Genomic DNA, 12,450 nt, shown 5'->3' with positions numbered 1-12,450 from the left:
TCAAAGATGTCCTTCATTTTGGGTCAGTCACAGTGGTCAGGTATTCTGCCACTGTATACTCTTTGTTTAGGGCCAAATAGCATTCTAGTTTGTTCTGTTTTTTTGTTGTTTCCAATGTGTCAAGTAATTATATTTTTGTTTTCTCATGATTTGGTTGGGTCAAATTGTATTGCTGTCCTGGGGCTCTGTGGGGTCTGTTTGTGTTTGTGAATAGAGCCCCAGGACCAGCATGCTTAGGGGCTCTTCTTCAGGTTAATTTCGCTGTATGTGATGGCTTGGTTATGGAAGGTTTGGGAATCGCTTCCTTTCAGGTGGTTGTAGAATTTAACGACACTTTTCTGGATTTGGATTATTACCGGGTATCGGTCTAATTCTGCTCTGCATGCATTATTTGGTGTTTTACGTTGTACACAAGATATTTTTGCAGAATTCTGCATGCAGTCTCAATTTGATGCTTGTCCCATTTTGTGAATTCTTGATTGGTGAGTGGACCCTAGACCTCACAACCATAAAGGGCAATGGGTTTTATAACTGATTCAAGTATTTTTAGCCAGATCCTAATTGGTATGTCGAATTTGATGTTCCTTTTGATGGCTTAGAAGGCCCTTCTTTCCTTGTCTCTCAGAACGTTCACAGCTTTGTGGAAGTTACCTGTGGCGCTGATGTTTAGGCCAAGGTATGCATAGTTTTTTGTGTGCTCTAGGGCAACTGTGTCTAGATGGAATTTGTATTCGTGGTCCTGGCAACTGGACCTTTTTTGGAACACCATTATTTTTGTCTTACTGAGATTTACTGTTAGGGCCCAGATCTGACAGAATCTTTGCAGAAGATCTAGGTGCTGCTGTAGGCCCTCCTTGGTTGGGGACAGAAGCACCAGATAATCAGCAAACAGTAGACATTTGACTTCAGATTCTAGTAGGGTGAGGCCGGGTGCTGCAGACTGTTCTAGTGCCCTGGCCAATTCGTGGATATATATGTTGAAGACAGTGAAGCTTAAGCTGCATCCCCGTCTCACCCCCTGGCCCTATGGAAATAAATGTGTGTTTTTTGCCTATTTTAAACACACACTTGTTTGTGTACATGGATTTTATAATGTCTTATGTTTTTCTCCCAACACCACTTTCCATTAATTTGTATTGCAGATCCTCAAGCCAAATTGAGTCTAAAGCTTTTTTGAAATCAACAAAGCATGAGAAGACTTTGCTTTTGTTTTGATTGTTTTCAATTAGGGTGGGCAGGTTGAATACATGGTCTGTCGTACGGTAATTTGGTAAAAAGCCAACTTGACATTTGCTCAGTATACTGTTTTCGCTGAGGAAATGTATGGGTCTGCTGTTAATGATAATGCAGAGGATTTTCCCAAGGCTGCTGTTGACATATATCCCCCGGTAGTTATTGGGGTCAAATTTGTCTCCACTTTTGTGGATTTGGGTGATCAGTCCTTGGTTACAAATATTGGGGAAGATGCCAGAGCTGAGGATGATGTTAAATAGTTTAATTTGTAGTCTGTATGTTTTATAATTTCACTTAGGTTTACCATCGACCCCACAGGCATTTTTGGGTTGGAGAGTTTGTATTTTGTCCTGTAATTCATTCAATGTAATTGGATAATCCAGTGGGTTCTGGTAGTTTTTAACAGTTGATTCTAAGATGTGTATATGTTTTCGCTGTTTATTCTTTGTTACAGAGCTAAAAGATTGGAGAAGGGATTTATCCAATCTCTATCCAATTATCCACATCTCTGTTTTGTTGTTGTTTGTTTAGAGTTTTCCAATTTTCCCAGAAGTGGTTAGATTCTATGGATTCTTCAATTACATTGAACAGATTTCTGACATTCTGTTCCTTCTTTTTCCTTAGTGTATTTCTGTATTGTTTTAGTGATTCACCATAGTGAAGGCGTAGGCTCAGGTTTTCTGGGTCTCTATGTTTCTGGTTGGATAGGTTTCTCAATTTCTTTCTTAGGTTTTTGCATTATTCATCAAACCATTTGTCATTGTTGTTAATTTTCTTAGCTTAGAGGTCAAATATACTGTTTAGGTTTCCTACTGCCAAGTTTACACCTTCACTATTACAGTGAAACCTTGTCCCGTAAATCGTCTAGAATTTGTTGTTGCCTAAATGTTTTTTGGTAGATTTCCACACTCTTTTCCTTCCATCTATAGCATTTTTTAATATTTTTCAGTTAATTTGGCCTTGATGCCTCATGATTTGAGCATAGGTCTGTTCAAGTAGAGTGTGATTTTGCTGTGATCTGATAGGGGTGTCAGTGGACTGACTGTGAACGCTGGGTTGAGGTCAGGGATAAAGTAGTCTACAGTACTACTGCCAAGAGATGAGCATTAGGTGTACCTACCATAGGAGTCCCCTCAAAGCCTGCCATTGACTATGTACATACCCAGTGTCCGACAGAGCTGCAGGAGTTGTGACCCGTTTATGTTGTAGTAGTTGTGTCTAGGGGGGCATATGGGGGGAGGGAATGCTGTCACCTTCAGATAGGTGTTTGTCCCCTTGTGTGCTGAGGGTGTCGGGTTCTTGTCCAGTTCTGGCATTTAAGTCGCCACAGACATCTCTAAAATGGAGAAGCTGTCATCGTTAAAGTATGGGGATTCTATTGGGGGGATATAGGTACCACATGAGGACATTTTTCTCTGTTGAGATCATTTCCTTATTAATTTCCAGCCAGATGTAAAATGTTCCTGTTTGGACTAATTTAATAGAGTGGGTTACAGTGCCTTGCGAAAGTATTCGGCCCCCTTGAACTTTGCGACCTTTTGCCACATTTCAGGTTTCAAACATTAAGATATAAAACTGTTTTTTTTTTTTGTGAAGAATCAACAAGAAGTGGGACACAATCATGAAGTAGAACGACATTTATTGGATATTTCAAACTTTTTTAACAAATCAAAAACTGAAAAATTGGGCGTGCAAAATTATTCAGCCCCCTTAAGTTAATACTTTGTAGCGCCACCTTTTGCTGCGATTACAGCTGTAAGTCGCTTGGGGTATGTCTCTATCAGTTTTGCACATCGAGAGACTGACATTTTTTCCCATTCCTCCTTGCAAAACAGCTCGAGCTCAGTGAGGTTGGATGGAGAGCATTTGTGAACAGCAGTTTTCAGTTCTTTCCACAGATTCTCGATTGGATTCAGGTCTGGACTTTGACTTGGCCATTCTAACACCTGGATATGTTTATTTTTGAACCATTCCATTGTAGATTTTGCTTTATGTTTTGGATCATTGTCTTGTTGGAAGACAAATCTCCGTCCCAGTCTCAGGTCTTTTGCAGACTCCATCAGGTTTTCTTCCAGAATGGTCCTGTATTTGGGGATGGTGTGTTCAGCTGTGTTGCTTTTACGCCAAACATAACGTTTTGCATTGTTGTCAAAAAGTTACATTTTGGTTTCATCTGACCAGAGCACCTTCTTCCACATGTTTGGTGTGTCTCCCAGGTGGCTTGTGGCAAACTTTAAACAACACTTTTTATGGATATCTTTAAGAAATGGCTTTCTTCTTGCCACTCTTCCATAAAGGCCAGATTTGTGCAATATACGACTGATTGTTGTCCTATGGACAGAGTCTCCCACCTCAGCTGTAGATCTCTGCAGTTCGTCCAGAGTGATCATGGGCCTCTTGGCTGCATCTCTGATCAGTCTTCTCCTTGTATGAGCTGAAAGTTTAGAGGGACGGCCAGGTCTTGGTAGATTTGCAGTGGTCTGATACTCCTTCCATTTCAATATTATCGCTTGCACAGTGCTCCTTGGGATGTTTAAAGCTTGGGAAATCTTTTTGTATTCAAATCCGGCTTTAAACTTCTTCACAACAGTATCTCGGACCTGCCTGGTGTGTTCCTTGTTCTTCATGATGCTCTCTGCGCTTTTAACGGACCTCTGAGACTATCACAGTGCAGGTGCATTTATACGGAGACTTGATTACACACAGGTGGATTGTATTTATCATCATTAGTCATTTAGGTCAACATTGGATCATTCAGAGATCCTCACTGAACTTCTGGAGAGAGTTTGCTGCACTGAAAGTAAAGGGGCTGAATAATTTTGCACGCCCAATTTTTCAGTTTTTGATTTGTTAAAAAAGTTTGAAATATCCAATAAATGTCGTTCCACTTCATGATTGTGTCCCACTTGTTGTTGATTCTTCACAAAAAAATACAGTTTTATATCTTTATGTTTGAAGCCTGAAATGTGGCAAAAGGTCGCAAAGTTCAAGGGGGCCGAATACTTTCCCAAGGCACTGTACCTGTATACTTCGATTATAGAAACAGAAATTTTTTTTTTTTTTTTTTTTTTCCTCATCTCATTTTATTCGATGAAAAACCAAGCATAGCCTTCCGTCCTCTCAGTGAAGTTTTTGTTTGCGGTCTGCCCAATGCAATCTCGGAAGTAGTCAAGACTGTCCATACAGGGTTTGAATCCTGAGACCGCTTGGAAATACATCTTAATCACCAAAGCTATATTCATATATAAAGTTTGAGATAAGTGAAACAGTGAGCTGACATTCTCTGTTTTTATCTATGCTTTGTAGGCAGGCCCACATTGTTTTAGCCACGCAGGTCCAGTTTTGGACGTGTGGGAAACTCCCCCCATGATGTAGGCTACGTGTCCATGCCCATCATTTCATATCTTCAAAACCCAAGTCCTCCGTTTGTTCTACCATATAATTGGTGTTGTTTAAAAAAAAAAGTGATTGGTTGTTCATCCTCTTTTCAGGCCTTACAAATAATTACTTTCATATTGCTTATTTGACAATGTTTGGCATGTTCATGCTCAGCCATAATGAAATTTACAGTAGGCCTGGCCCCTATATCAGTGTGAATGGTATTGAAGACATGCAAATACTTAGAAAAATGTGGCCTTCAAAGGGGTTCAAGTTAACATATTTAGCAAAGATGGGTCTACATTTTGTTGATTCGTTTCTGTAAGCCATTTCACCATCTATAACAGACTAACATTAGAATTGGAGTAAAAGACCGTAAACACACAACTTGAAGCAAACCCAAATTTCACCATGGAGCACATTCTGACTGGCCAGTGAGATGCCATGCCTCGACACACCCACAACTTGTTCATTTATCAGAACCCAGCCCTTTCACCCCAACGCCAGAAAGCGCACGATAATTGTGATAGTGAAAAATCGCACAAATATGCCTGACACAGCACTGAACCTATAGCGCTCCGCCTGTGATTACATATACCTTATATACCTTTGCATTAGGTTTGTTAAAGTAGGGCCCTACAGTCGTGGCCAAAAGTTCTGAGAATGACACAAATATAAATGTTCACAAAGTTTGCTGCTTCAGTGTCTTTAGATATTTTTGTCAGATGTTACTATGGAATACTGAAGTATAATTACAAGCATTTCATAAGTGTCAAAGGCTTTTATTGACATTTACATGTAGTTGATGCAGAGTCAATATTTGCAGTGTTGACCCTTCTTTTTCAAGACCTCTGCAATCTGCCCTGGCATGCTGTCAATTAACTTCTGGGCCACATCCTGACTGATGGCAGCCCATTCTTGCATAATCAATGCTTGGAGTTTGTCAGAATTTGTTTGTCCACCCGCCTCTTGAGGATTTACCACAAGTTCTCAATGGGATTAACGTCTGGGGAGGTCCCTGGCCATGGACCCAGAATATCCATGTTTTGGATATGTTTCTGGATGGTTGGGAGAAGTTGCTCTCGGAAGGATGTGTTGGTGCCGTTCTTTATTCATGGCTGTGTTCTTAGGCAAAATTGTGAGTGAGCCCAAACCCTTGGCTGAGAAGCAACCCCACACATGAATGGTCTCAGGATGCTTTACTGTTGGCATGACACAGGACTGATGGTAGCGCTCACCCTGTCTTCTCCGGACAAGCTTTTTTTCCGGCTGCCTCAAACAATCGGAAAGGGGATTCATCAGAGAAAATGACTTTACCCCAGTCCTCAGCAGTCCAATCCCCGTACCTTTTGCAGAATATCAGTCTGTCCTTGATGTTTTTCCTGGAGAGAAGTGGCTTCTTTGCTGCCCTTCTTGATACCAGGCCACCCTCCAAAGGTTTTCGCCTCACTGTGTGTAGAGATGCACTCACACCTGCCTGCTGCCATTCCTGAGCAAGCTCTGTATTGCTGATGCCCCGATCCCAAAGCTGAATCAACTTTAGGAGACGGTCCTGGCGCTTGTTGGACTTTCTTGGGCGCACTGAAATCTTCTTCACAAGAATTGAACCGCTCTCCTTGAAGTTCTTGATGATCTGATAAATGGTTGATTTAGGTACAATCTTACTGGCAGCAATATATCCTTGCCTGTGAAGCCCTTTTTGTGCAAAGCAATGATGACGACACGTTTCCTTGCAGGTAACCATGATTGACAGAGGAAGAACAATGACTCCAAGCACCACCCTCCTTTTGAAGCTTCCAGTCTGTTATTCAAACTAAATCAGCATGTTAGAGTGATCTCCAGCCTTGTCCTTGTCAACACTCACACCTGTGTTAATGAGATAATCACTGTCATGATGTCAGCTGGTCCTTTTGTGGCAGGGCTGAAATGCAGTGGAAATGTTGTTTGGGGATTCAGTTCACTTCCATGGCAAATAGGGACTTTGCAATTAATTGCAATTCATCTGATCACTATTCATAACATTCTGGAGTGTATGCAAATTGCCATCATACAAACTGAGGCAGCAGACTTCGTGAAAATGTATATTTGTGTCATTCTCAAAACTTGTGGCCACGACTGTACAGTGCATTCTGAAACTATTCCGACCTCTTGACTTTTTCCACATTTTGTTATATTACATCCTTATTCTAAAATGGATTAAAAAAACAAATCCCCTCATGAATCTACACACAATGCCCCATAATGACAAAGCAAAAAATGTTTTTTAGAAATGTTTGCTAATTGGTAGGGGAGCGTTGCTGCACAGCTATTTTCAGGTCTTTCCAGAGATGATCGATTGGGTTCAAGTACAGGCTCTGGCTGGACCACTCAATGACATTCAGAGACTTGTTCCAAAGCCAATCCTGCGTTGTCGTGGCTGTGTGCTTTGGGTAGTTGTCCTGTTGGAAGATGAACCTTCGGCTCAGTCTGAGGTCCTGAGCGCTCTGGAGCAGGTTTTCAATCAAGAATCTCTCTGTACTTTTCTCCGTTCATCATCCCCTCAATCCTTTAGAGCAAGCTCTAGGAAGAGTCTTGGTGGTTCCAAACTTCTTCTATTTAAGAATGATGGAGGCCACTGTGTTCTTGTGGACCTTCAATGCTTCGGCAATGGTTTGGTACCCTTGATACAATCCTGTCTAGGCTTGGTTTTTGCTCTGACATGCAGTCAACTGTGGGTCCACATTTAGACAGGCCTTTCCAAATCATGTCCAATCCATTGAATGTTCCACAGGTGGTGTTAGCTCTCCGCGGTTTCAATATCCTATTTTGCTACATTTTCTATCAAAGTTATTAATTGCAAATTTGCTCAACTTTTCAGGGGATATGTTCATCAAAGCACATCGTTTTACTTTGAAGTCACAGTTGCGTGAGCCAAGAAAGCAGTCGTGCGAACTGGAAACGAGTCCTTTGTTATAGGTCAGTTTGATTTTGTCACTGTCTACCAAGTTGCTCGTGACAATGTTCATGGAGACCCAAACGCACAAATTAGCCTGTTAAAATTGCATTGCAGACATTACTATATAAATATCCTATTGAAACAAGGCTAGACAGAGAGAATATCATACATGTTATTCATGTAAGGAACTTGAAAGACCTTCCATTATGACAACTTAGTTACTGTAATACACAAAGACTCACCTAATGCCATAAAGAGTAGAATTGTCACCATCTTGATCCTTGTAACGTCCTCCAATATCAGGTATGATTCTCCCCAACATTTGGCAGTAAATTATTGCAATATTTACATCAGATTTAACTTTTTATGTTACAACCAAAATGGAGAGTTAAATTACCATGTTCTACCTCCATGTACAAAATGTCAATGCATGAGCTTCTAGACACTTTCTGGTATTAACATTACCATGACAGAGAAGAGTGGTAAACTGTCACAAAACAGGAAATCCTAGCCAACTTGTCTCTGGTCTGGTTGCTGATTCCACTGAACTGTGCCGGCACACAACACTGAGCTCAACACCACAAACCCCATTTGATTTATTTTTAAAACCAAGAATATGAGACCCAAAAAACACGACGACTGAACTATACATACACATATACAGTGCCAGTCAAAAGTTTGGACACACCTACTCATTCAATAGTTTTTCTTTAGTTTTACTATGCCAAGAGTGTGCAAAGCTGTCATCAATGCAAAGGGTGGCTACTTTGAAGAATCTTACATTTAAAGTATATATATGTTGATTAACAATTTTTTGGTTACATGTTTGTTATTTGATAGTTTTGATGTCTTCACTATTATTCTACAATGTAGAAAATAGTAAAAATAAAGAAAAACCCTGAATTGAGTAGGTGTGTCCAAACTTTTGACTCATGTATATATATATTATACACACACACACACAGAAAGACAGTGTACAAAACATGAAAAACACCTTCCTAATATTGAGTTGCACCCCCCCATGAATGCTCCCAACAGTTGGCTAGATGTAATTTGGGTGGTGGACCATTCTTGATACACAGGGGAAACGGTTGAGTGTGAAAAACCAAGCAGAGTTGCAGTTCTTGATACAAGCAGGTGCGCCTGACACCTACTACCATACCCCATTTAAAGGCACTTAAATATTTTGTCTTGCCCATTTACCCTCTGAATGGCACACATACACAACCCATGTCTCAAGGCTTAAAAATCCTTCTTTAACCTATCTCCTCCCCTTCCTCTACACTGATTGAAGTGGATTTAACAAGTGACATCAATAAGCGATCGTAACATTTACCTGGATTCACCTCGACAGTCTGTCATGGAAATAGCATGTGTTCCTAATGTTTTGTACACTCAATGTATTGTCTAAACTACATTGAGGGGCCAATAAGGAACCTAAAAAAATAAGCCCCCCCCCCCCAAAAAAAAAACTGTAGTATAACCCTTAAAGGGACTCTGGATCTTGTATGTGTTATTGTAACGTGACCTGCTATAGTCCCTGGTCCACCAAAATGCTGATCTTCAAGTCCCACCACAATCTTACTTTCAGCCTAATAGTGGACCCACCACCAGTTAAGAAACAACATTTAAAAACACACACAGGCATGGTTCTTTATTAAATGTCATTCTCTTCGTCCAATGATCTGGCATAATCAAAACAGTTATTTATTTCATCCCCAAATGCTGGTTGACATCTGATTGCATTACAAGTGAGAGTGCAGGGGGGGAAAAAAAACAGTTGTGCGTTGTCATACTGGCTGCAGAGAGGCTGGCCAATAGCAGCGGTCGATCGTTGTGAAGGACAGATCCACTCCTACTGAACAGCAGAGGCAGTGGTGTTGTGGGGAAAAGAGATGGGTAGGTAAGTTACACTATTTTGTGTAAACAGTGGTTAAAAGGTGGGGAAGTAGCTAGCCTGATCCCAGATCAGTTTGTGCAACTCCTATTTCATTGTCATGCATTGGCAAGACGGCACAAACTGATCTACGGCCAGGCTAGGGAATAGCTAGGTACTCGGATGTGTCAGTAGAGTCAAGAATGACAGACAGATAAATACTAATAGTGTGTAAACAGAGGCAGTTGCGTTGCTGTGATAGATAAAGAGGTGCTGATACTGTGAAACAAACTTACAGAGGCAGTGGTGTTGTGTTGTGGGGGGGGGGGGGGGGTAGAGAGATGGGGGACATGTATACATACAGAGGCAGTGGTGTTGTGTTGTGGGGGTGGGTAGAGAGATGGGGGACATGTATACATACAGAGGCAGTGGTGTTGTGTTGTGGGGGTGGGTAGAGAGATGGGGGACATGTATACATACAGAGGCAGTGGTGTTGTGTTGTGGGGGTGGGTAGAGAGATGGGGGACATGTATACATACAGAGGCAGTGGTGTTGTGTTGTGGGGGTGGGTAGAGAGATGGGGGACATGTATACATACAGAGGCAGTGGTGTTGTGTTGTGGGGGTGGGTAGAGAGATGGGGGACATGTATACATACAGAGGCAGTGGTGTTGTGGGGGTGGGTAGAGAGATGGGGGACATGTATACATACAGAGGCAGTGGTGTTGTGTTGTGGGGGTGGGTAGAGAGATGGGGGACATGTATACATACAGAGGCAGTGGTGTTGTGTTGTGGGGGTGGGTAGAGAGATGGGGGACATGTATACATACAGAGGCAGTGGTGTTGTGAGCGTACTGGTATCGTGTCACAGAGTTTACACGGACATAGATAGATACATCCTACAGTCAATGTGCTACAATGTGAGCATACTGGTAACGTGGTACAGTTTGTGACTGATGGTGGGGGGTAGTGGGAGCACATAGATAATGTGCTACAGTACAGAGGCAGTGCTGTTGGGGGTAATACATACATTATCCAGAAATGGAATGAGAGAGGGACGACCTTAGGAAAAGGGGGGGGGGGGGGGGGGGGGGGGGGGGGGGTCGTCACGGAGTTGTTGGTCTTTAAATTGTCAAATCTTTCTTTTTTATTTTTATTTCAGGTGAAGTATAAATTCAACTCTCTTTACAGGTTGTCAATGGCTATGGTGTTCCTAGCAGTCCGTCCCTTCCTTAGGCGGTCTAAACAGGCGACCAGTGATTCATGCCTTCACTTCAGGACACCAAACAAGAACAAAAAGCAAAAACATAAAAAGGCTTTGACAAAAGTGAAAATTGGCTAGACTCCATGTACTTTAAACACAAAGGAATACATCTTATGTACATTATTTCATGGCTGCTCTTTTCTTACAGGTCACCTTCATAACTCCACAACAACTTGACTCTGGATCATAGAACCACTGAAAGAAAATACTGTAAATGGAACAAAACCAGAGAGATGCCAACCCAACCTGGTCCAATTTGTGTTTTGTGTCTCAATTTGATCCAACTTGTGAACGTGACAGTGCAAGAGGTCTAGTGCATAAAGTGAATTGCATCTGAAATCGTGTCGTCATTTTTGTTCTGCTTATCTTCTGATTTGATAGAAAAAAAACACACATTGCCACTGTGACTACTTAGTGTGCTGATATTCCTGGGTGAAACGAAGAGAACAAAACACTAGGTCTGGGGAGGTGGGATCACAAATAACATCTAAGTTCTTAGAACAGTGAGAAAAATACTGAGAAAAAGATAGCAACTCCTCTTTTATGCATCATTCCACCTGGACAATTCAAATTGCAATGATTACTTTTTCAATATATATATATTTATATTTCCATATATCTTTTGTAAGAAAATCTGTCTCTCAAAGTTGTGAAGGAGAAGGAGAGGCAGCCCCCCCCCCCCCTCTGAGCAGCCCCCGTTTGCTGTCCCTGACAATATTTAGGGATGACTCGTGCCCAGTGTCCAGCAGTCTGTCTGTCTAGTTCCCTGCAGAAAGACGTGCGTCTTCTCGACCTCTTTACCCCAGGTCTGACAGGCACTGAGCCTGAATTCCTGTCCATAGTCTTGAGGGGGAGAGAGGAAGAACAGAGTCATCACTGAGGAGAGTAAACAGAACATCTCAGATGAAACTCCTTGTGTTGCGTCTGCCAATCACTGGCGCTGGTTCTGAGGCATGTCTATGGTGGTGGTGGTGGGGGTGATGGTTATAGTGCCATCCAGATTCAGTTAAGTATGATGGTGCCCGGTCTGGGGCTGAGATAGGGGGAGTGGGGGGACGGCTGTCTCTCCATTGAGGCCTGTGTTTACCCTCAAAGTGTCAAAGTCCGTCCTGGTTGGGCCCAGGCTTGGCCCTCTTCCTAACCCCACTCCACTCTGGCCTGGTTTGTCACAGTGTGGGAGTCTGTAGTCATGCCTTCTGGCTGTCCCTGCCTGGGGGGTGGTGGTGGACCCGAGTCTAAGGGGAGGGTGCAGGGGGGCTGCTGCGGGCTGAGCTGGGGGACAGGCTTGGGCTGCAGCTGCCTGGCGGGGCCCCTCCTCCGCTGGAGCGGCCCCCGCTGGCCCCCTGGCCCTCCAGACCCTCTGAGTTTTCCAGCATCTCCTGGATGAGAGGGGGCATGGAGCCTGGGATCTCCATCTTCAGAGTGATCACTCGCTCCGCTCCTGGAGGAGGAGAGGGAGGGAGGGAGAACAGAGAGGCAGAGAGAGTGAGAGGGTCATGTGTTCCACAAGGTTCGGCCACTACAGCAAAATATCATATGTAAGACCCTACATATTTTAATTTAAATAAATAACGCCTGATATAGATAGAAATGGTAGTAGTGTTGCACTGAGACTAGGGCTGAATTAATAGAGGGGCCCAAGAGGTAAGAAAAACAACACCAAATATACATTCACAGGAGCCAACTCAAAGTTTAAAATATACCAGAGAGCATAATTTAGCCACAGAGGATCAATCGTTTCTAAAACATTAACTGTGAATTAAGT

At 42.5% G+C, this 12,450-nt stretch overlaps 1 protein-coding gene across 2 annotated transcripts in view; it reads right to left on the bottom strand.

Annotated features, from left to right (window-relative positions):
* Positions 1 to 9,185: 9,185 nt before the first annotated feature.
* rarab (retinoic acid receptor, alpha b) overlaps positions 9,186 to 12,450 on the bottom strand; it is a 183,071-nt gene continuing 179,806 nt past the window's right edge. For both annotated transcript variants that reach the window (XM_036938108.1, XM_021624640.2), the window contains one exon: positions 9,186 to 12,126. In XM_036938108.1, coding sequence (XP_036794003.1) covers positions 11,921 to 12,126 — 206 coding nt within the window. In that variant the 3' untranslated portion in view covers positions 9,186 to 11,920. The remainder of the gene's footprint in view (positions 12,127 to 12,450) is intronic.

Source organism: Oncorhynchus mykiss, chromosome 12 (assembly GCF_013265735.2).
Source record: "Oncorhynchus mykiss isolate Arlee chromosome 12, USDA_OmykA_1.1, whole genome shotgun sequence".
NCBI classification, from domain to species: Eukaryota; Metazoa; Chordata; class Actinopteri; order Salmoniformes; family Salmonidae; genus Oncorhynchus; species Oncorhynchus mykiss.
This window is presented reverse-complemented; position numbering and strand designations above follow the sequence as displayed.